Source organism: Salmo salar, chromosome ssa14 (genome assembly GCF_905237065.1).
Source record: "Salmo salar chromosome ssa14, Ssal_v3.1, whole genome shotgun sequence".
Lineage (NCBI taxonomy): Eukaryota > Metazoa > Chordata > Actinopteri > Salmoniformes > Salmonidae > Salmo > Salmo salar.
The window spans coordinates 22,387,615-22,408,941 of NC_059455.1; the positions used below are offsets into that span (position 1 = coordinate 22,387,615).

The following is a 21,327-nucleotide window of genomic DNA, read 5'->3' on the forward strand; positions in this document are numbered from 1 at the left end:
AGGTAGAATAGAAATGCTTAATTTCATCTAGAGAAAAGATTTGGATGATGAATGTCGCCACATCCCAATGTATTTTAATTTACATATAGCTACATTTGTTATGCTTTGCCTGCCATTGATGATTTGTTGTTAACCCCAACAAGCTGACCAAGTCAATCATTACCCTAAGAAGCAAGGAATCTGTGAATACATTTTTGATGGACTAACCAATGAAGGTTTTCGTTGAGCTCCTTCGTAATGACATTGTAGGCGGGCAGAATGTGATAGATTTTTCTCTATGCTGCTCTCTGGTGGTATTGTAATTATATCAAAGTGCTTGAGACCATTGCATGCTTTTGTGTGGATCAGTGTTTTTCCAACCCATCAGAGTGTATTAATGATCTGTCAACGACAGCCCACTGTTTTTCTGTAGCTTAAGACAGAGTCGCTATTTGTGTATGTGCAGTGCAAGTTTATATCTGTACTTAACATGTGTTTCTTTCTTTGTTAATCTACCACTTTCATACTTTGCATCAAAGCCCTGTTAACTGGAATGGAAAATTATAGGTGATGTGATATGTTGTGCCTCTTACAGGAATGGTGAACTACAGTGAGGTCTCTGGGTACCCACTCATCCAGCATTGGAGGCTGAGGTCTGTCCTGTACCATGTCAAACTGAACCAGTGGGTTCTCTCTCAAGGTAACTATAACACATCATTAAAGCAAATCAAATCAAATTTTGTTGGTCACATACACATGGTTAGCAGATTTTAATGCGAGTGTAGCGAAATGCTTGTGCTTCTAGTTCCGACCATGCAGTAATATCTAACAAGTAATATAACAATTTCACAACAACTACCTTATACATACAAGTATAAAGGAATGAATAAGAATATGTACATATAAATATATGGATGAGCAACGGCCGAATGGCATAGGCAAGATGCATTAGATGGTATAGAGTACAGTATATACATATGAGATGAGTAATGTAGGGTATGTAAACATTATATAAAGTGGCATTGTTTAAAGTGACTAGTGATTGTCACATTCCGCCGAAGTTGGTGCCTCTCCTTGTTCGGGCAGCATTCGGCGGTCGACGTCACCGGCTTTCTAGCCACCACCGATCTACGTTTCTTTTTCTATGTGTTTTGTCTTGATTGTACACACCTGGTTTCCATTATGTTATCATTTATTCCCTATTTAACCCTCTGGTTCCCACATGGTTTTGTGCATGTATGTTCTTTGTTATGTGGTCGCTCTTTTGTGTTGAGCTGGATTATTATTCCATGTATGGAATTAGTTTGTGATTATTTGCGAGTAAAGTACGTTTTTACTCAGTTCTGTGTCCTGCGCCTGACTCCGTTCTACCCGCTGCACACTGATACATGACAGTGATACATTTATTACATCCAATTTTTAATTATTAAAGTGGCTATAGATTTGAGTCAGTATGTTGGCAGCAGCCACTCAATGTTAGTGATTGCTGTTTAACAGTCTGATGGCCTTGAGATAGAAACAGTTTTTCAGTCTCTCGGTCCCAGCTTTGATGCACCTGTACTGACCTCGCCTTCTGGATGATAGTGGGGTGAACAGGCAGTGGCTCGGGAGGTTGTTGTCCTTGATGATCTTTTTGGCCTTCCTGTGACATTGAGTGGTGTAGGTGTCTTGGAGGGCAGGTAGTTTGCCCCCGGTGATGCCTTGTGCAGACCTCACTACCCTCTGGAGAGCCTTGCGGTTGAGGGCGGAGCAGTTGCCGTACCAGGCAGTGATACAGCCCGAGAGGATGCTCTCGATTGTGCATCTGTAAAGGTTTGTGAGTGTTTTTGTTGACAAGACAAATTTCTTCAGCCTCCTGAGGTTGAAGAGGCGCTGTTGCGCCTTCTTCACCACGCTGTCTGTGTGAGTGGACCATTTCAGTTTGTCCGTGATGTGTACGCCGAGGAACTTAAAACGTTCCACCTCCACTACTGTCCCGTCGATGTGGATAGGGGGGTGCTCCCTCTGCTGTTTCCTGAAGTCCACGATCATCTCCTTTGTTTTGTTGACGTTGAGTGTGAGGTTGTTTTCCTGACACCACACTCCGAGGGCCCTCACCTCCTCCCTGTCGGCTGTCTCGTCGTTGTTGGTAATCAAGCCTACCACTTTAGTCATCTGTGTCATCTGCAAACTTGATGATTGAGTTGGAGGCGTGCATGGCCACGCAGTCATGGGTGAACAGGGAGTACAGGAGAGGGCTGAGAACGCACCCTTGTGGGGCCCCAGTGTTGAGGATCAGCGGGGTGGAGATGTTGTTTCCTACCCTCACCACCTGAGGGCGGCCCGTCAGGAAGTCCAGGACCCAGTTGCACAGGGCAGGGTCGAGACCCAGGGTCTGGAGCTTAATGACGAGTTTGGAGGGTACTATGATGTTAAATGCTGAGCTGTAGTTGATGAAATGGTTCTATTAATTAATGAATGAATGGTTATAATCAGGGTTCTAGTCAAGGATTATATTAATGCAGGGTTCTATTTATCTTGTATGCAGTGAGTTACATGCAGACTTGAACAGTGGAAGTCAAGAAAGAATTTGGCACATGCTTAAGAGGCAAAAAGGGAATTTTTAGTAATGGAAACTAGGCCTGAAGCCTAAAGTTGGCATTCCACATTTGCATCACGGAGCTGTGGTTTAGAACAACCTCCCTTTATGGTCTGATAAGCTGTCATCATCCACATAACTTTGTATCTGAACAAATATATTTTGACAGGCCCTGCCATGAAAACGGCACAAAATAAGATAATTGTGGATAGGTTTTTAGTGAAGCACTACTTCTTAGAAGGGCTCTCTCTACTCTACTGTTGACAGTACTTTGCTGTAGAGCTTCTTGAAGTTCTTGATTCTCTTCTTTTTTGTCATTTTTATTTATTTATTTTTCGGAGTGGCTGCGGATCCGACTTTTCTGGACCTTTCCTCCTGACAGCTAAAGGTCCCATAGCCTTTGTGCAATAGGTTGCCTAGTGGTTAGAGCATTTGGCCAGTAACCAAAAGGTTGCTAGTTTAAATTCCCAAGCTGACAAGGTGAAAAATCTGTTGATGTGCCCTTTAGCAAGGCACTTGACCCATGCTGTGACCCCCACTCTCCAAAAGTTCTGTGTGATATAGGACAAATATAAGCATCAACCACCCAGTATTCGCCCTCCGCTCCACTCATAGAGAACATGGCTACTCTGGTGAATGGTGCTTGTTTAATAACATTTTATCAAAACTGAGTCAATTTATGCAAGATCATATAATGATAGTATTCTACATAACAGAACCGAATATATATCATAGTATAACTTTACTGTAAGACAAAAAACACTACCTCGTTTCCTATGAGATTTTTGTATTATTGTGTGAATGGTCTCATTTTCGGCCAAAACAGCGCACGCCACTAGGCAAAATATGTGGTTTGATTGAAACTAAACACATAGGCTAACTATGCTACAGTTTGTAAACAACATCTCTAAAATGTGTTCACTGTACATCATTCAAAACAACACTGTTGATCAACATCCATTTAATCTCAATCAGTCCAATGGGGACATGCATTTAGATCATCTTGAGTTATAGGATACAGTTTGGTTGGTATGCAGATACTGCGTGGGCATTTCACCTGTAAAATGCATGATTGACAGTGAGAAATGTGAAGGGAGGTTCACTAAGAGTAGAGCAGAAAATGTGCTCAATTTAGAGAATCCCAGAGATGTGCAGAAGCCCCAGGACCCCCAGCCTCTGGGATGCGGGGTCCAGAAAAGTCTCCGCCGCAGCCTCTACCTTTTTATATTTGTACCATATTGTGTTGCTTCGGCATCTGAACGGCCTACATCAACATGCAAAAAAGATTTTATGTGAATGTGTCATGAGTTTTCAGACTGCCAGAAAGTTATTGCAGAATAGTTTATTTGGGCTTGAATGATTTTTGGTATTTGTTTGTCTTCTTTTTGGATGCCATGACTTGCATTATTTGTTTTGTTTAACGTGTCTATCATGTATGTATCCGTAAGCATTTTGTGTTTACTTCGCCACACGTGTGGAGTATAGCATAAATATTACATGTATAGATGTACCATTACTAATGCATTTCAGATAAGAGTGCTCTGGAATTAAACATGACCACAGCCTTTAGAATTCCATTTCCTCAGTGTCATTACTTGTAGGAGTTCAGCAACTTTTTTATTATTACAGATTTTTACACCTGACACCAAAGCACAATCTTTCATAAGGACTGTTTTGCTTCATAATGTAAGACTAGCATGTTATGAGTGGTAGGAAGTTAATGCTAGGCCTCTCGGATGATAATGGAACAGTTGAAGAGCTATACATGTTTTTTAGTGTTTTCCCAAAGATATAAAAACCAGCAAGAGTAAATGCTTTACAATGACTCCCCTCTGAGGATTTCATGAAGGCTCAATTTAAGACTTAAAGAAAGCCTCAAGTTTACACATGGCACTTTAATCATAGTCTGTGCACTGTCACAACAACATAGGGAGTCATAGCTTATCATTTCACAAACTTGAGCTTTCACTAGGATGTTTACCTAAAACTACAAACAAGTACAGACTGTACATATTTAAGATTTGAAATGTAGCATGTGTAGAGTATGCTTATGGCTTGTATTCTATAATACCGGCAGGTACTTGTTACTTACTTTTGACCTTAAAACAAACAAACAATTACCTTCATAGACATACTGATTTACTCTGAATATGGAACGTAAAAATAAATACTATCATACATGTAAATATTTGTGCTTTTTCCTGTGTCAGGTTTATGCCCATTTCTATCACGTTTCTGGGAAGACCCAGATGCAGACAGTGTCGAAGTAACAAAAGTGTATTACTAGAACAGAGAGCCGGCAAAATGACAGGTCAGGGGCAGGCAGAGGTCAGTAACCCAGATTGGTGTCTAGAAGGTAAAGAACGGCAGGCAGTAGCAGGGTCAGGGCAGGCAGAGGTCAATAATCTAGTGTTGTGCGACAAGGTACAGAATGGCAGGCAGGCTCAGGGTCAGGCAGAATGGTCAAAACCGGGAAAACTAGAAAACAGAACCTAGAAACAGACAGGAGCAAGGGGGAAAACGCTGGTAGGCTTGACGAACAAAACGAATTGGCAACAGACAAACAGAGAACACAGGTATAAATACACTGGGGATAATGGGGAAGATGGGCGACACTTGGAGGGGGGTGGAGATGAGCACAAAGACAGGTGAAACAGATCAGGGTGTGATAGTTTCATTGCTTTTCAACATTCATTTATCTTTTTTACACAAGGCATGAACTGTGTTGCTATGGATTTGTCAGTAGCCTATCCATTGCTAACTCCCTCTTTGTGTTTCCTAACAGCTTTCAGCTCTGCCATCCACTCCCTGGACGGTGCCACCCTCCGCAGTGATTTTGTCTCCATCCTCAGGGAGTTTGGTAATCACTTTGTACAAGAGGCTGTGTATGGCTTCGAGGAGGCCTGCACTATCTGGTACCCCAACAAGCAGGTCCAGAGACAGCTGTGGCTGGAGTACCAGGACATCAGCAAAGGTAAGACCTCTAATTGATTGGAGAAACTGTACTGTAAAATCTAATGAACTGCTGGAGGGAACCCATTGATGGTTCATGTTCCAACATGTTCTTGACATGCAGTGAGAGTGGACAAAGCTAGGCCTTCTGCCTTCTAAACACAGTGCAAACACACAAATCAAATGAAATTGTATTTGTCACATGCGCCGAATACAACAGGTGTAGACTTAATCATGAAATGCTTACTTACAAGCCCTTAACCAACAATGCAGTTTTAAGAAAATAAGAGTTAAGAAAATATTTACTAAATAAACTAAAGTAAAAAAAGTAACAAAATAAAATAAAATAACAAGGCTATACACAAAGGGTACCGAAAAATAGTCATTGTGTGGGGGTACAGGTTATTCAAAGTAATTGAGGTAATATGTACATGTAGGTAGGGGTAAAGTGACTATGCATAGATAATAAACAGCGAGTAACAGCAGTGTAAAAACAAAAAGGGAGTTTGGTAATGCAATTCAAATAGTCTGGGTAGCCATTTGATTAATTGTTCATTAGTCTTATGGCTTGGGGGTAGAAGCTGTTAAGGAGCCTTTTGGACCTAGACTTGGCGCTCCCTTTACCACTTGCCGTGCGGTAGCAGAGAGAACAGACTATGACTGTTGACAAATGTTTGGGCCTTCATCTGACACCGCCTAGTACAGAGGTCCTGGATGGCAGGAAGCTTGGCCCCAGTGATGTATTGGGCTGTACGCACTACCCTCTGTAGCGCCTTACGGTCGGATGGCGAGCAGTTGCCATCGGTGATGCAACCAGTCAGGAAGCTTTCAAACTTTTTGAGGGTCTGGGGACCCATGCCAAATCTTTTCAGTCTCCTGAGGGGGAATAGGTGTTGTCATGCCCTCATCACGACTGTCTTAGTGTGACTGGACCATGATAGTTTGTTGGTGATATGGACACCAAGGAACTTGAAGCGCTCGACCCGCTCCATTACAGCCCCGTCGATGTGAATGGGGACGTGTTCGGCCTCCTTTTCCTGTAGTTCACAGTCATCTCCTTTGTCTTGATCATGTGAAGGAGAGGTTGTTATGCTGGCACCACACAGCCAGGTCTCTGACCTCCTCCTTAACCTCTTACATCTAGACGTTCCGCTAGCGGAACACCTGCTCCAATATCCAATGATAGGCGTGGCGCGAATTACAAATTCCTCAAAAATACAAAAACTTCAATTTTTCAAACATATGACTATTTCACAGCATTTTAAAGACAAGCCTCTCCTTTATCTAACCACACTGTCCGATTTCAAAAAGGCTTTACAGCGAAAGCAAAACATTAGATTATGTCAGCAGAGTACCAAGCCAGAAATAATCAGACACCCATTTTTCAAGCTAGCATATAATGTCACAAAAACCCAGAAGACAGCTAAATGCAGCACTAACCTTTGATGATCTTCATCAGATGACACACCTAGGACATTATGTTATACAATACATGCATGTTTTGTTCAATCAAGTTCATATTTATATCAAAAACCAGCTTTTTACATTAGCATGTGACGTTCAGAACTAGCATACCCCCCGCAAACTTCCGGGGAATTTGCTAACAATTTACTAAATTACTCACGATAAACGTTCACAAAAAGCATAACAATTATTTTAAGAATTATAGATACAGAACTCCTCTATGCACTCGATATGTCCGATTTGAAAATAGCTTTTTGGTGAAAGCACATTTTGCAATATTCTAAGTACATAGCTCAGCCATCACGGGCTAGCTATTTAGACACCCGGCAAGTTTAGCCTTCACCAAAATCAGATTTACTATTATAAAAGTTTGATTACCTTTTGTTGTCTTCGTCAGAATGCACTCCCAGAACTGCTACTTCAATAACAAATGTTGGTTTGGTCCAAAATAATCCATCGTTATATCCGAATAGCGGCGTTTTGTTCGTGCGTCCCAGACACTATCCGAAATGGTAAATCAGGGTCGCGCGCATGGCGCAATTCGTGACAAAAAATGTCTAAATATTCCATTACCGTACTTCGAAGCATGTCAACCGCTGTTTAAAATCAATTTTTATGCAATTTATCTCGTAAAAAAGCGATAATATTCCGACCAGGAATCTCCTTTTCGGCAAACAGAGGAAAAATCACAAAGACGGGGGCGGCCAGGGCACGCGCCTAAGCCCACAGTCCCTTGATCGGCCACTTGACAAAGGCGATAATGTGTTTCAGCCTGGGGCTGGGATGACGACATTCTGTTTTTTCCCGGGCTCTGAGCGCCTATGGAAGACGTAGGAAGTGTCACGTTAGAGCAGAGATCCTTTGTAAAAGATAGAGATGGCAAAGAAGTTCAAGAAATGGTCAGACAGGCCACTTCCTGTAAAGGAATCTCTCAGGTTTTGACCTGCCATTTGAGTTCTGTTATACTCACAGACACCATTCAAACAGTTTTAGAAACTTTGGAGTGTTTCCTATCCAAAGCCAATAATTATATGCATATTCTAGTTACTGGGCAGGAGTAGTAACCAGATTAAATCGGGTACGTTTTTTATCCAGCCGTGAAAATACTGCCCCCTAGACATAACAGGTTAAAGCCTGTCTCATTGTTGTTGGTGATCAGGCCTACTACCATTGTGTCATCAGCAAACGTAACAATGGTGTTGGAGTCGTGCTTAACTACGCAGTTGTGGGTGAACAAGGAGTACAGGAGGGGACTAAGCAGACACCCCTGAGGGCCCCCCGTAATCTGTGGATCTGTTGGGGCGGTATTGCAGTGGGTCTAGGGTTTCCGGGATGATGGGACCCATGAGCAGCTTTTCAAAGCACTTCATAGCTACAGATGGGAGTGCTATGGGGTGGTAGTCATTTAGGCAGTTTACCTTGGCGTTCTTGGGCACAGGGACTATGGTGGCCTGCTTGAAACATGTAGGTATTACAGACTCGGTCAGGGAGAGGTTGAAAATGTCCGTGAAAAAGTTTCACATCGGCTACGGAGAGCGTGATCACACAGTCGTCCAGAACAGCTGGTGCTCTCATACATGCTTCAGTGTTGCTTGCCTCGAAGCGAGCGGAAAATGCATTTCGCCCGTCTGGTAGGCTCGCGTCACTGTGCAACTCGCAGCCACTGGGTTTCCCTTTGTAGTCCTTACTAGTTTGCAAACCCTGCCACATCCGACGAGCGTCAGAGCCGGTGTAGTAGGATTAAATCTTAGTCCTGTATTGACACTTTGCCCATTTGATGGTTCATCTGAGGGCATAGAGGGATTTGTTATCAGCATCCGGATTACTGTCCCGCTCCTTGAAAGAGGCAGCTCTAGCCTTTAGCCCGGTGCATATATTTTGCCTGTAATCCATGGCTTCTGGTTGGGATATGTACGTACGGTCACTGTGGGGACGACATCATCAATGCACTTATTGATGAAGCCGGTGACTGAGGTGGTATACTCCTCAATGCCATCGAATGAATCCCGGAACATATTCCAGTCTGTGCTAGCAAAACAGTCCTGCGTCATCTGACCACTTCTGTATTGAGCGAGTCACTGGTACTGCTTGTAAGCAGAAATCAGGCGGATAGAACTGTGTCATATTTGCCAAATGGAGGGCGAGGGAGAGCTTTGTATGCGTCTCCGTGTGTGGAGTAAAGGTGGTCTAGAGTTTTTTTTCCTCTGGTTGCACATGTGACATACTGGTAGAAATTAGGTCAAACGGATTTAGGTTTGCCTGCATTAAAGTCCTCGGACAGTAGGAGCACTGCTTCTGGATGAGTGTTTTCTACTTTGCTCATGGCCTTATACAGCTGGTTGAGTGCGCTCTTAGTGCCAGCATCGATTTGTGGGGGTAAATAGACTGATACGAAAACAATTTATGAAAACTCTCTTGTTAGATAGTGTGGACTACAGCTTATCATGGGGTACTCTACCTCAAGTGAGCAAAATCTCGAGACTTCCTTAATATTAGAGATTGCGCACCAGCTGTTATTGTCAAATAGACACAAACCACCACCCCTCGTCTTACCGGCGGTAGCTGCTCTGTCTTGCTGATGCATGGAAAAAACATCTAACTGTATATTAACCATGTCATCGTTCAGCCACGACTCGATGAAACATAAGATATTGCAGTTTTTAATGTCCCGTTGGTAGGATAGTCTCGAACGGAGTTCATCCAGTTTATTCTCCAGTGATTGCATGTTGGCCAATAGGACGGATGGTAAAGGCCGGTTACCCACTCGCCGGCGAATTCACACAAGGCACCCGGATCTGCGGCTCCAACATAATTTAGATGAAATGTAGTAATTTGGAGAAATTGTATTTTATGTATAAGTCATTCGCTTTCGCTTTTAAAATAATGGAAAGTCCCTCTCAAAGAAGGGTTTGACGGATGGATAGAATGTACGGATGGATTGAGTCCCAGCAATTTGTTACTGTAGTTTTTCATAACCCAGTTTTCTGTAGAAAAAATGTAAGCTGTCTGTTTTAACCACATGAAAGAGTGATTTCATGTGGAATTCCTACTCTGTCAGCAATCCATATTTTTACCTGTAGTTGTTTCCCCACCCAGACAAAGCCAGATAATGAATGACCCCTCTTTCCCCTGTGTTTCAGTCCAGTAACTTCACCACCATTGTTTCCTTTGGTTGAATCGACCACTTTGCCTTCCTCCCAAGGACATTGCCTCACAATTTACAGAACGTTACCACTTCTGACAGATGGCTTTAAATGACTGAGTTTTCCATCCGCATGAAAACTCCATTATTCTTCATTTTCTCACTCTGTGACATTGCTACAGACACTATTACACGATTACATACAAAAGGCAATGGTTTTTTTTAAACGCTATTTTGTGAATTTGCTTTACACAGCGCAATGTTGGTTCTTCTAGAGCAGGGAATGAAAAATTATGTGACTGGAACTATGCTACTATATGAACGTTTTGATTCCTGGGACATAGGCCTAACTTCTAAAGAGAGATTTCTTAAAAATCATATTTTTTTTGCAAAGTTACAGAATTTCCATAAAAGTCCTGCACTTTTGATGGGAGTAATGAGCTCACTGGAGACTATGGTGATCCATGTTCTAGCCTTTGCTCCATATATCAGAGCGCCTCTGGATTTGGCGTTAGTCTGCTAATAATTGTTGCATGTTTTGGGAGTTCCGTCAGCAGACATAATACGACTTATTTATATGTGGCAATGTATGAGAAGTTATGGCCAAGTAATGACATACTTGGAGTGAAATCTTTTGATAAAACATTCATGAAAAACTGGTCCAAGGTGTTCATATTAGGTTTTAGCTTAATTTAATTTTTAAAAAATGAATTCAAAATGTAAAAGAACTTGAAAAAAACACTCTATAGTCTGTTTGAGTAAATAATGTATTGAAATGATCATTTTTTAATTCCCTTCCTGTAGGTGTGAATGCTTGAAAATCCAAAACACAGGCACATTATCATTAGATCATAAACAATAAGCCAACCGTAGTTCATTAGTTTTGATCAGTATGCATTTTTCAAACAGTGAAGGATATCATATTCAATCCTCATGATTAATGATATCATTTTAGATGAATATAATGTAATGAACAGATAGAGACAAGATAAGCACTGTCTACTGTATGAGAAATAACCTAGAACCTCAATTTATGAGAAACTAAACATATAAAAAAACACAGTACCACATACTGTAGTATTGTACATTTTTACACATTTTAGCATTGTTCTGAGGTCTTGGAGACAGTGAAGTAGCACACCTGAAAGCACCTGAACATCAACAACAGTACGTCTGAATAATGAGCTACATTAAACCCAAGGTCCATCTGTTTTAAAAGGCTACTGACCTCTGTCATTTTGAATTAGATCACTTGCTGTCTGGCTCAAAGCTGTGCTTTCACCCAAAGACTAGTGTCAGGGTCATTATGTAAAGTCAAGCCAAGGCTCTGATTAACACAGACAACAAACAGGAAAAACAGTCCTTATTTATTCCATATATAAAGCAACTCAGCTATTAAAACAATGCTGTATTATTCTACTCAGACAGTGTGAGGATCAGAGGTTGAGGAATAGTGAAATGTATGGAGTTGAAAGAGTACGGAGTTGACACAGTACGAAGTTGACTGATTAGGGAGGTGACTGTCACTGCACAACCTGCACTGCTCTCCACGCTCAACCCTCCGCATGTTTCTTCCTGAGGGGTGACAGAATATCTACCACTTATCCAGGATGTTTTCTCTCTCTTCTCCTGCTCTCCCGGTCCCCCATGCTGCACATGCTGGCTGGCTGACAGGCAGGTCAGAGGGTAACGGCTAAGCATGGCCCAGGTGTCTGTGCAGGCTCTGCAGCCTGAGGCAATAGCAGGAAGGAGGGTAGCGATGAGAAGGGGATGCTATGGGTGCTCCGCATAGTACTGCATGTACGGTGGAAAGAGAACTTTGGCCTTAGACCGTCCTACCTCTTCTGGCCTCTCTCTGTCAGGTGCAGTGTGGGGTTTGTATGAGGTGGTGTGCAGGCATCTTGCAGAGCAGACAGGGTGATGAATGTGCGCTTCATGCTCAGTGGTGAGACAATTAGAGAGAGCGTGAAGCAGATGTCTTCGACTTCAAGCTTGATGTCTTCAGAAGGTTTGTAGCAGAAGAAGAGAGGGCTAATCTCACTTGTCAAATATAAATAACTTGCACATTGCGAGAAAACTTAGAAAAGGGTAAACAAAGTCTGGCGCTTGCTCTTACAGTCTTTGACGATTAACTTAATGTATGTACTTTTTGAAGGAAATTCTGCACTGTGCACAGTTGAATATGATAAGCAAGTGATGGCTTGAAAAAGTGCCAAAGGCTGCATAAAACAAGCCTTGAATAGCCTCTTCCCTCTGAGTAGTAAATGGATGTGATAAGCACGCACACACACACACACACACACACACACACACACACACACACACACACACACACACACACACACACACACACACACACACACACACACACACACACACACACACACACACACACACACACACACACACACACACACAGTTTAATGTCAAGCGTAGGCTATGTGAGGCACAATTTCCTTGCTCAGCAGAAAAACAATCTAAGGCTGTAATATCTCCATAAGAGCAGGGGCCTAAAAGATATGAATACCATTTTGAGTCAGCCAGTTTGAATCATAACCCCAAGAGGCCCTTCCAATCCCCCCTGCTGCACTCTCATCGAAACCCAGACACAAAACAAGATCCCATCCATTATGTATTGTAATTGCCAAAACCCAGTCTGTTTTAATCCTAGTTAACATGATCCGTTTCATCAGCCTTTACCCTCGGCTTAAGAGAAGTTAAACCCCACATCCCACCTTAAGTTGAAGTGTTCAAGGTCATCCCCTTGACGATTCATTTAAAATGTTGATTCCAACAGGAGAGTTTCTGGCAACCCCCAATTTTCCTGTTGTTTTTGTTAGTCCTACAGAGCAGAAGAGTAGGGTTGTGAGGTTTTGGATAGGACATCAGTTTAGGATTTCTGCCCTGGCTGTCTTGAGGTAATTCAGAGTAATGTGTGTCTCTGCTTGTCCTTCGGCTGAAGGGCACTACCTCTCAACACCCTCTGGACTTTGAGTTAACATAGATGAGCAAATAGGAGATTTGTCCTTCACACTGCCTTTTGGTGGCCTTTAGACGTAAGAATTTATGACTCCTTTTTTCTCTCTTTCGCTGTATCACGCTTTTTGCTGCTGGATAATTCATCAGATCAAATCATTGAAGTTTGCCATTTCAATGTTATACAGCTCAATCAAAATGGAAGCATTTGACTGGTTGTTGAATACATTCATTATAAGTCTTGGAACTAAATCATGTTGAATAAAGTGTGTAGGCTAAGTGCTTTTGCCTAATAATATGAGATAACTGGAGAACGCAATGTTGTTGCACTTAATTAATAATTGATTAAATGTCAAAGCCTGTGTCTGGCTGTAGGGAATGCTAGCTAGAGTTTCTTTCATTTTTGAAAGATAGCATGTGTTTTAAAGAGCTTTACTCAACTTACACTGCGTTGCTATGTGATATAAATGTCATTCCCACTGAGCTTTCAGAGGCTTGTTGGAGAGAAGTATCTACTGGAATGTCTTAGTGGTAAATTCATCACGTTCACAACACCTTCAGAATTGTAAATCCATTGCTTTGTAATCTTCCCACACTGCTTGAGTCCCTTTTAATTATGATCAAGGCACATCACTTATTATTGTCTTTTTGCTATGAGGAGCTATGGGACACCGTTGTGCATATTAATCAGACTAAGGCAGCATCCCAAATGGTACCCTATTACCTACATAGTACCCTACTTTTGGCCAGGGTCCAACCAAAATTAGGGCACTATGTAGGGAATATGGTACCATTTGGGATGCAACCTTAGACTAGGTTTTATCGTTAATGAACAATCACATGACAGACCAATCCAAATCCCTTAAGCGTTAAACAAAGAAGCTGGGATTACTAAGTCATTTGCACAGAAAAATAGCAACTATAATAAGAAACTTTATATCCAAGTGCATGTCATTGTGCATTTAGTAACAGTTGTAAGGAACAAATCCCCTTGAAGAAATTATATTGCCTGGACATATAATATAGTGATGTAGGCATAACCAAAACGCTGAATTATCCCCAGCACTTGCAACTGGTATATATTTCAAACAGAATACATTTGATACTGTATTTTTGCATGCAAATGCATACATGTGTTGAGCACTGTAAATAGGATTTCAACATAGGCTTAGAGTAATAGCAGCCAAAGTTATTGTCTGACGTCGCTGTATTGCACCTATTGGTAGTCATTATATCAAACAACCATCACCAGGCAATTGCTGGTTATAGTTGATTGCTTCCTAGTCATAGTTAAATGTTTTAGAATGTAATTTCACAGCATTTCCAATCCAGCATTTGCATAATGTAATAGATTTTTGCTGCTTTGGTAATCAATGCTTGCTCTTTCATATTGCGAATGGTGATCTTACACTTAACTCTTAATTAGAAGTCATATCTCATGGAAGAACTTCATGTAATATAAGTAAAATAATATATAGTACAATATTCTGAAGCACATGAAATCCATGAACGAGGAAATGCAAAAATGTAGATACATCTTTAGAGGGAATATTAGTCATGTGGAAATGTCTTGGAGATGCCTTGTTTACTGATAATGGTGTGTGTGTATGTACAACTGTGTGTATGCATGTGTGTGTATGCCTGCTTGCTTCCGTGCATGTGTGTTTTGGTGTGGAGAGCAGCTAGTTTCAGTGAACTGGTCTGGTGCCCCAGCAAATGAAGAGTGATGAGAGCACTGCTAGAAGCTTTTCATCAAGGCCACTAGCACTTTGAGCAATGTGTTATCAACACAATCCAGGGCTCTGATTGGCTGACACTGATCTATGAGCTGTTGGTTTAGCTGCTCATCGTGTATGGATTTATTTCTCCCTTCAGTGTCTTGAGGCAAAAAGATAGAGGGGTGATATAAATACATGATTTCACATATATTACAATTTTGCATTAAAGCACAGTCATGCATCAAATATATGAGCCATTTAATAGTGAATCTTATCTCATTAACTGGGAGATTCCTTTGAAAATACGCTTTAATAGAAAAGTTTATGGATTCATTTTAATTGTGCCAGTGAGTCCAACACACTTTTGTGCTTCTTCAACAAAGTCATAGGGAATAATATTCTACTTCTTGCGTATTGCATTATTGACCATAATTGACATAAAAGACAGTATAAGCTTCCTGTCCTAGGGGTATAAGTCTATCTGCTTCCTCAAATAGACCCTGGGTCGATCCAAAATGCTACAAACTGCAAAGCTTCAAACATAGCCCCTCTATGAGAAGTGACGTGGATTTTCACATAGCTCAAGCATGCCGAAGTGATTCCTATGCGTCTCTGTGTGTGAAGGAGCAACAGTATCAGGCACCCACTGTTAATCCTGTTTTCTCAGAAAAACCATGGAGTTTGTCAGGTCAGGCCATACATATGAAATAGTAGATGCCAGTCATATAACATATTCAAACATGTTCAAAATACTGTCATAAATATACAAATATCCTGTAAATTCTTTACATTTACTCAGTAATGCCTGGTGTTGAAACAACTGAAATGGCTGATTGCAGGGTGTCGTCATTATTTGCTGATATAACTGCTGCAGATTCAGAATGTGTCCAATTTTCCTATTGTCTTATAACATATTTCCACCACACTGAAAATCTGCAGTAATTTGATCATAATGAACATAGCTGATTTGCATGTCAAAATGAATGAGGGCATTGTACCTCCTGTCTGAATTGGGCAACCTAATGAATGTTCTAATCGAAGGAGAGGGCAGGAAAAACACTAGCTCTTCTTTCAGGGTGAAATGCTTACCAAAAAATATAAGACAAGATAAATCGAGACACATTTTTCCTGCCTGAGTTTTCCTCCCCCTTGTTTGGCGATGTTGTGCAGCATAATTGCCCTCTACAGGCCTATTTGACCACTGCATGCTTTGCCGTTGAGAGGAAGAGGGAAACTGCTTATTCACACAGTTTGCCTATGCCAGTGATATATGGCTTGAGATGGCATAGCATAGTCTCTTTTGCTCCTTTTATTGAATTCTAAATTGATGAAGAGATATTAACCGTGTTTGCTTACAGAGATGTGGCTTTATCTTTGTGATTTCTTCTCTTGTCAAATGATCCCTAAGAACGAGGAGAAACTTTAGACTTTAAGCAGCAGATTTAAGGAGCAGCAGCTCTCCTCATCTCCTCTCAAGGTGTCCAATCTTCACAACAGAAGCTCTCGAGAGTCAAAATGTTCGCGTCATTTCATTAAGATATAAGGATCAGCATCATAGAGATATTCAATAAAAGTAACGGATTCAACCCCTTATCAATGTTGGTGTCTTGAAGGAGTTGTCCAAAATCGTGTGACATAAAACATTACTTTTCTGTCCTTGAATGTATAGCAGTGTAAGTTGTCGTTATATCATACATTAAGCATTAATCAGTTAAATTCTACATTGAACTAGAACCCTGTAAAAATCCTGGATCTATGTAGCTGTTGGACAGTTTTTTTGTATAGAGATCTCAGAAATGCAGTGTTACTACTTAACTTTTTGTGTCTCCTTATGTTACATGGTGAAAACAGTTTTCATGGCACACAAATCCAAAATAATAGAAGCATTCCATTTTTCAAATTCATTTAACTGAAAGAGTCACCTTACTTTCATAGTTAAAACCTAATATTGATACTGCCATTAACGTGGTTCTTCAATAATTCTGCATAATACTTGTTGGATGTGCGTTTGGTGTCGAGCTGTTTAATTACGCCGTGATATTTTCGCACATCATCATCTGATTCAGGAAAGACAAACAGCTGTTGTGATAGCGCAAGCAATGCAACAGTAGCCCAAGTCCTGGGAAAAAAGGCATTTGCAAGGAAATATCCAGAATATTTTAGTGTCTCATTCGTTAAACTGGTGCAGACAGTTGTGCCTGGATATAAGTTGGATCTAATATCCCTAGCGAATTGAGGTTGATCATCTGTTGTTGTCTGCTTGATTTACAGCGGGTTCTCGTTGCGATTTAACAAAGAAAGCATCAAGGTAATGAGTTCATATTTTCATATGTTTTGTGCCTCGGATTGTTTACTGTGCGCAATTGTGCAGGATAGAATATTGCACAACATCCAACACTCGTCCTATTAATTATTCTGGATATAATGACTACAAATTACATAGCCTAGTGGGCTTATTCCCAATATTATCTGGTAATGAAATAACAAGACAAATACATTTTGTTTTCCATGTTATACCTGCAATTTTAAACAATACAAAGGCTTGAAGTATCCTATTTGAATTTGGAGCTCAGAAGTTTAGCTACTTGTCACACCCTGATCTGTTTCAACTGTCTTTGTGATTGTCTTAACCCCCCCCCCCAGGTATCGCCCATCTTCCCCATTATTCCCTGTGTATTTATACCTGTGTTCTCTGTTTGTTTGTTGCTAGTTCGTTTTGTTTCGTCAAGCCTACCAGCAGTTTTCCCTCTGCTCCTGTCTCTCGATTGTTCCTGTTTCCTAGTTTTCCCGGTTTTGACCATTCTACCTGAGCCTGCCTGCCATCTTGTACCTTTGCCCCACCTTTCTGGATTACTGACCTTTGCCTGCCCTGAGCCTGCCATCCTGTACCTTTTCCCCATCTATCTGGATTACTGACCTCTGCCTGCCCTTGACCTGCTTTTTTCCTGCACCTGTTCGATTAATAAACTGTTGTTACTTCGACGTTGTCTTAGTACGAACTCACCATGACTGACCCAGTAGACTCGGACCAGCTGCGCAACACCAACTCCTCAACACGATCTCCTCCCAAGGAGCCACCATTGGTAGGCACGAGGAATTGCTTCGTGGCTTTATGGAAGGGGTCCAAACCTTGGCCGAGCGCCATGACCGGGCGTTGGACATCTTGCTGGAGCAATTCCGTGGGTTGGCTGGGAGGCATGCTACTACAACGGTAACCTCACAGCCCCTCAGTAACTCGGCTGTTAGCAGTGCCGCCTCACCGGTCACTTCACCTTCCCGGGAGCCCCGTTTACCTCCCCCGGAACGCTTCAATAGAAAGCCGGGCACCTGTCGGGCGTTTCTAGCTCAGTGTGCCCTCATCTTCGAGTTTCAGCCCTCCTCCTTCCCCTCGGACCTCTCTAAGAAAGCATACCTTATCACACTGATCTTTGGGATGGCGCTCACCTGGGCTACAGCTGTATGGGAGCAACAGCCGGCCATATGCGTCAGTCTAGAGGAGTTTGTGGGAGAGGTCAAGAAGGTGTTTGATGCCCCATTCTCCGGGAGAGAGGCTGCCCAGAAGCTACTCCAGCTTCGGCAGGACTCCCGCAGTGTGGCAGACTATGCGGTGGATTTCCGCATGTTGACAGCTGAGAGTGCCTGGAACCAGGAAGCGCTGTTCGACATGTTCCTACACGGAGTCTCGGAGGAGGTCAAGGACGAGCTTGCAGCCCGGGAATTACCGATGGATCTCGATTCCCTCATCGCCTTGACCATCAGGATTGGATTATCAACCCCTGCCTGCCATTGACCTGCTTTTTGCCTGCCCCTGTTCTATTAATAAACTGTTACTTCGTTACTTCGACGTTGTCTGCGTCTGGGTCTTACTTTAAACGTGATACTACTAGAATATGCCTACCTTGAAAATCGGACATTTCCACAATTTGTTGCTTGAAAAGTCCTTGTAGTTATTGTAGCCAATTTATAAGTTCTCCTGCTCCCTTATAATTATCCGTGATTTCATTTTTTATCAGTTTTTGTGAGAGATGTGGCCACTTTTGTTTTTTTTCCTCGCTGCTTCAATTGAATGGTGTTGTGCTACTCTTTTGCAGTAAAACTATGTGTGGTTATTATGAGGACGACAACATCTAATGTTGGCTTCAACTTGGCTTTTCATATAAATCCTTCCATTACATTTTTTTCTTGTTTTTGGTTGCTTTCTCATTATAAAAACAGCGATGGTGAGACTAATTCTGCCACTATTCATGGCTTTATGTGTGCCTGCATCGGCCAAATAGGCTACAGAAAAATCACCATGCAAACATCCAATCTATTTAGTCAGGCAATGACCACATTATTCTCACATAATTTATGTCATAATAATTTGAATATCAAGACCTATCACAAGCTTGTCATTGACTCACGTTCATATGATGACACATGTATTGACATGTATGATGATTTCTGTATTATACTTATGCTAAAATGTTTATTCTATTCAACTGAGCCATTAACTTTTCTGTTCGTATCCTTATCTTTTATTATTTGTTATTTTTGTTGATTATTGAGAAGGAACCTGCAAGTAAGCATTTTGTTGGACAATGTATATCATGTGTATCCTGTACAACGACTAATAAAACTTGAAACATGCATTTCCGTTTCTTGTGCATGATCCATACCTTCAGGCTCTGATCAGGCCCTACACCCAAACAAGGGCACTGGGTTCATCCACCACTGGCCTGCTGGCCCCCCTACCTCTGAGGAAGCACAGTTCCCGCTCAGCCCAGTCAAAACTGTTCGCTGCTCTGGCACCCCAATGGTGGAACAAGCTCCCTCACGACGCCAGGACAGCGGAGTCAATCACCACCTTCCGGAGACACCTGAAACCCCACCTCTTTAAGGAATACCTAGGATAGGATTAAGTAATCCTTCTAACCCCCCCCCTTAAAATATTTAGATGCACTATTGTAAAGTGGTTGTTCCACTGGATATCATAAGGTGAATGCACCATTTTGTAAGTCGCTCTGGATAAGAGCGTCTGCTAAATGACTTAAATGTAAATGTAAATCTTTGACATCAGAAGGCAGCTCTCTGAGACTGTGTGGTGTGATGTCACTGATGTGTCAAGGCTTCTGGCAGTGCCAGCTGAGTTTGTTACGTATTGTGACTCATGGCAGTGGACACATAGTCCTAATATAGAATGTCAACATTGACTTTGACGGAGTAACAGCTGTCAACTGTGACAGAGAAGACATCTGCGATAATTCAAACTGATTATGCGGCTATGATTACCAGGCTTATTCATTTAATAATCTCATTATTCGTAGTTTCGGATTCTTTGAAGTCCTTGCCCATAGCTGTTCTCTTGACATGAAATCAGAACTTTCTTTGAGCTCATGTCCAGTAGTGTGTGGGGGGGGGGGGGTTCAATACAGTTGCGATATTATTTTGGAACGATAGTCGGCTGTACCTGCGCCAAAACTCTGGTATTTATCATCCTTTAGCTTTTCTCCATCTTTTTTTAAAATAGTGAGCCAACATGTTTTCAACTCTTATATTTCAATGACTGATCAAAACTATTTTTCTCATGCTGTCTCTTGAGTTCCTGAACCATGCATGGGGGGTCTTGAATGGGGCTCTTGAATGAGCGTCACTCCAAGAGTAGTATATATTTAATAACCGGCAGAGTGCCAGCAATCAATTATATCTGCAGAGTCCATCCACACTTGTTGATTTTTTTTCTTTACTGACGTGGAGATACTCTGAGACACTTGGCCTTATTGGAACAAAGGGAATAGTGGTAGGAAAATATTGCATAATGCATGCATCGTTGCCCTCCTTCCTAAGCACGCGTGGTTGGTAATATGGAAAATGCCCAACGTGAAGATATGGGCGCAAGGTCAAACCACCTAATACAAGATGGCAAGCTCACAGTATGTTGGCTGGTATCGTCTTGAGATACAGCTGGAGTTTACATGTGGATTGGAAGACTTGCGTAGATGTTGACATTGACCCTTGGAGATCCCTGCTGTCTTGTTTTAGTCATCCCAGTAGGATTAGGGGTCTAAGCATTATTCACATATAGTATGTGCTAATTTGCATATTTTTCATTGAAACGTTTGATTGTAAATGGTCAAATCAAAGGTATTTTAATCTCTTGTTGTCAATAATAGAAGACTTTAGTCATGTGATTCATTCCTCTTGGCTTATCAAATGAAACAATTACGAACCCAAAGATTATTCTCGAGCAGCTTGAAGATTTGGCTGTGAATTCTGTTATCACCTTCCTCATGTGTCAAAATGTGAAAATCACTTGACGTTCCTTTTACAGGAAGGCTGAATGTTAACAAGATTTAGCAAGCACTCATGACTTGATTATTTGTTACTGTTTAGAGGCACAGTTTGTAATTGATTTTGTAAGTACCAAGTAAACATTAACAGTGGTATCACTTACAGGTACAACAAGCTACCGTAATGTATGCAATATTTAGGAAATACATTTTGTAAAAAAAACAAGGAAAAATAAGAACGAAGAAAAA

At 41.5% G+C, this 21,327-nt stretch overlaps 1 protein-coding gene across 7 annotated transcripts in view; it reads left to right on the forward strand.

Moving 5' to 3' along the window:
* The window catches only part of LOC100380755 (astrotactin-1), a 305,222-nt gene that overhangs the window by 183,279 nt on the left and 100,616 nt on the right, over nucleotides 1-21,327 (forward strand). For all 7 annotated transcript variants that reach the window (XM_014140032.2, XM_014140031.2, XM_014140036.2 and 4 more), the window contains 2 exons: nucleotides 575-679; nucleotides 5,343-5,531. In XM_014140032.2, coding sequence (XP_013995507.1) covers nucleotides 575-679; nucleotides 5,343-5,531 — 294 coding nt within the window. The remainder of the gene's footprint in view (nucleotides 1-574; nucleotides 680-5,342; nucleotides 5,532-21,327) is intronic.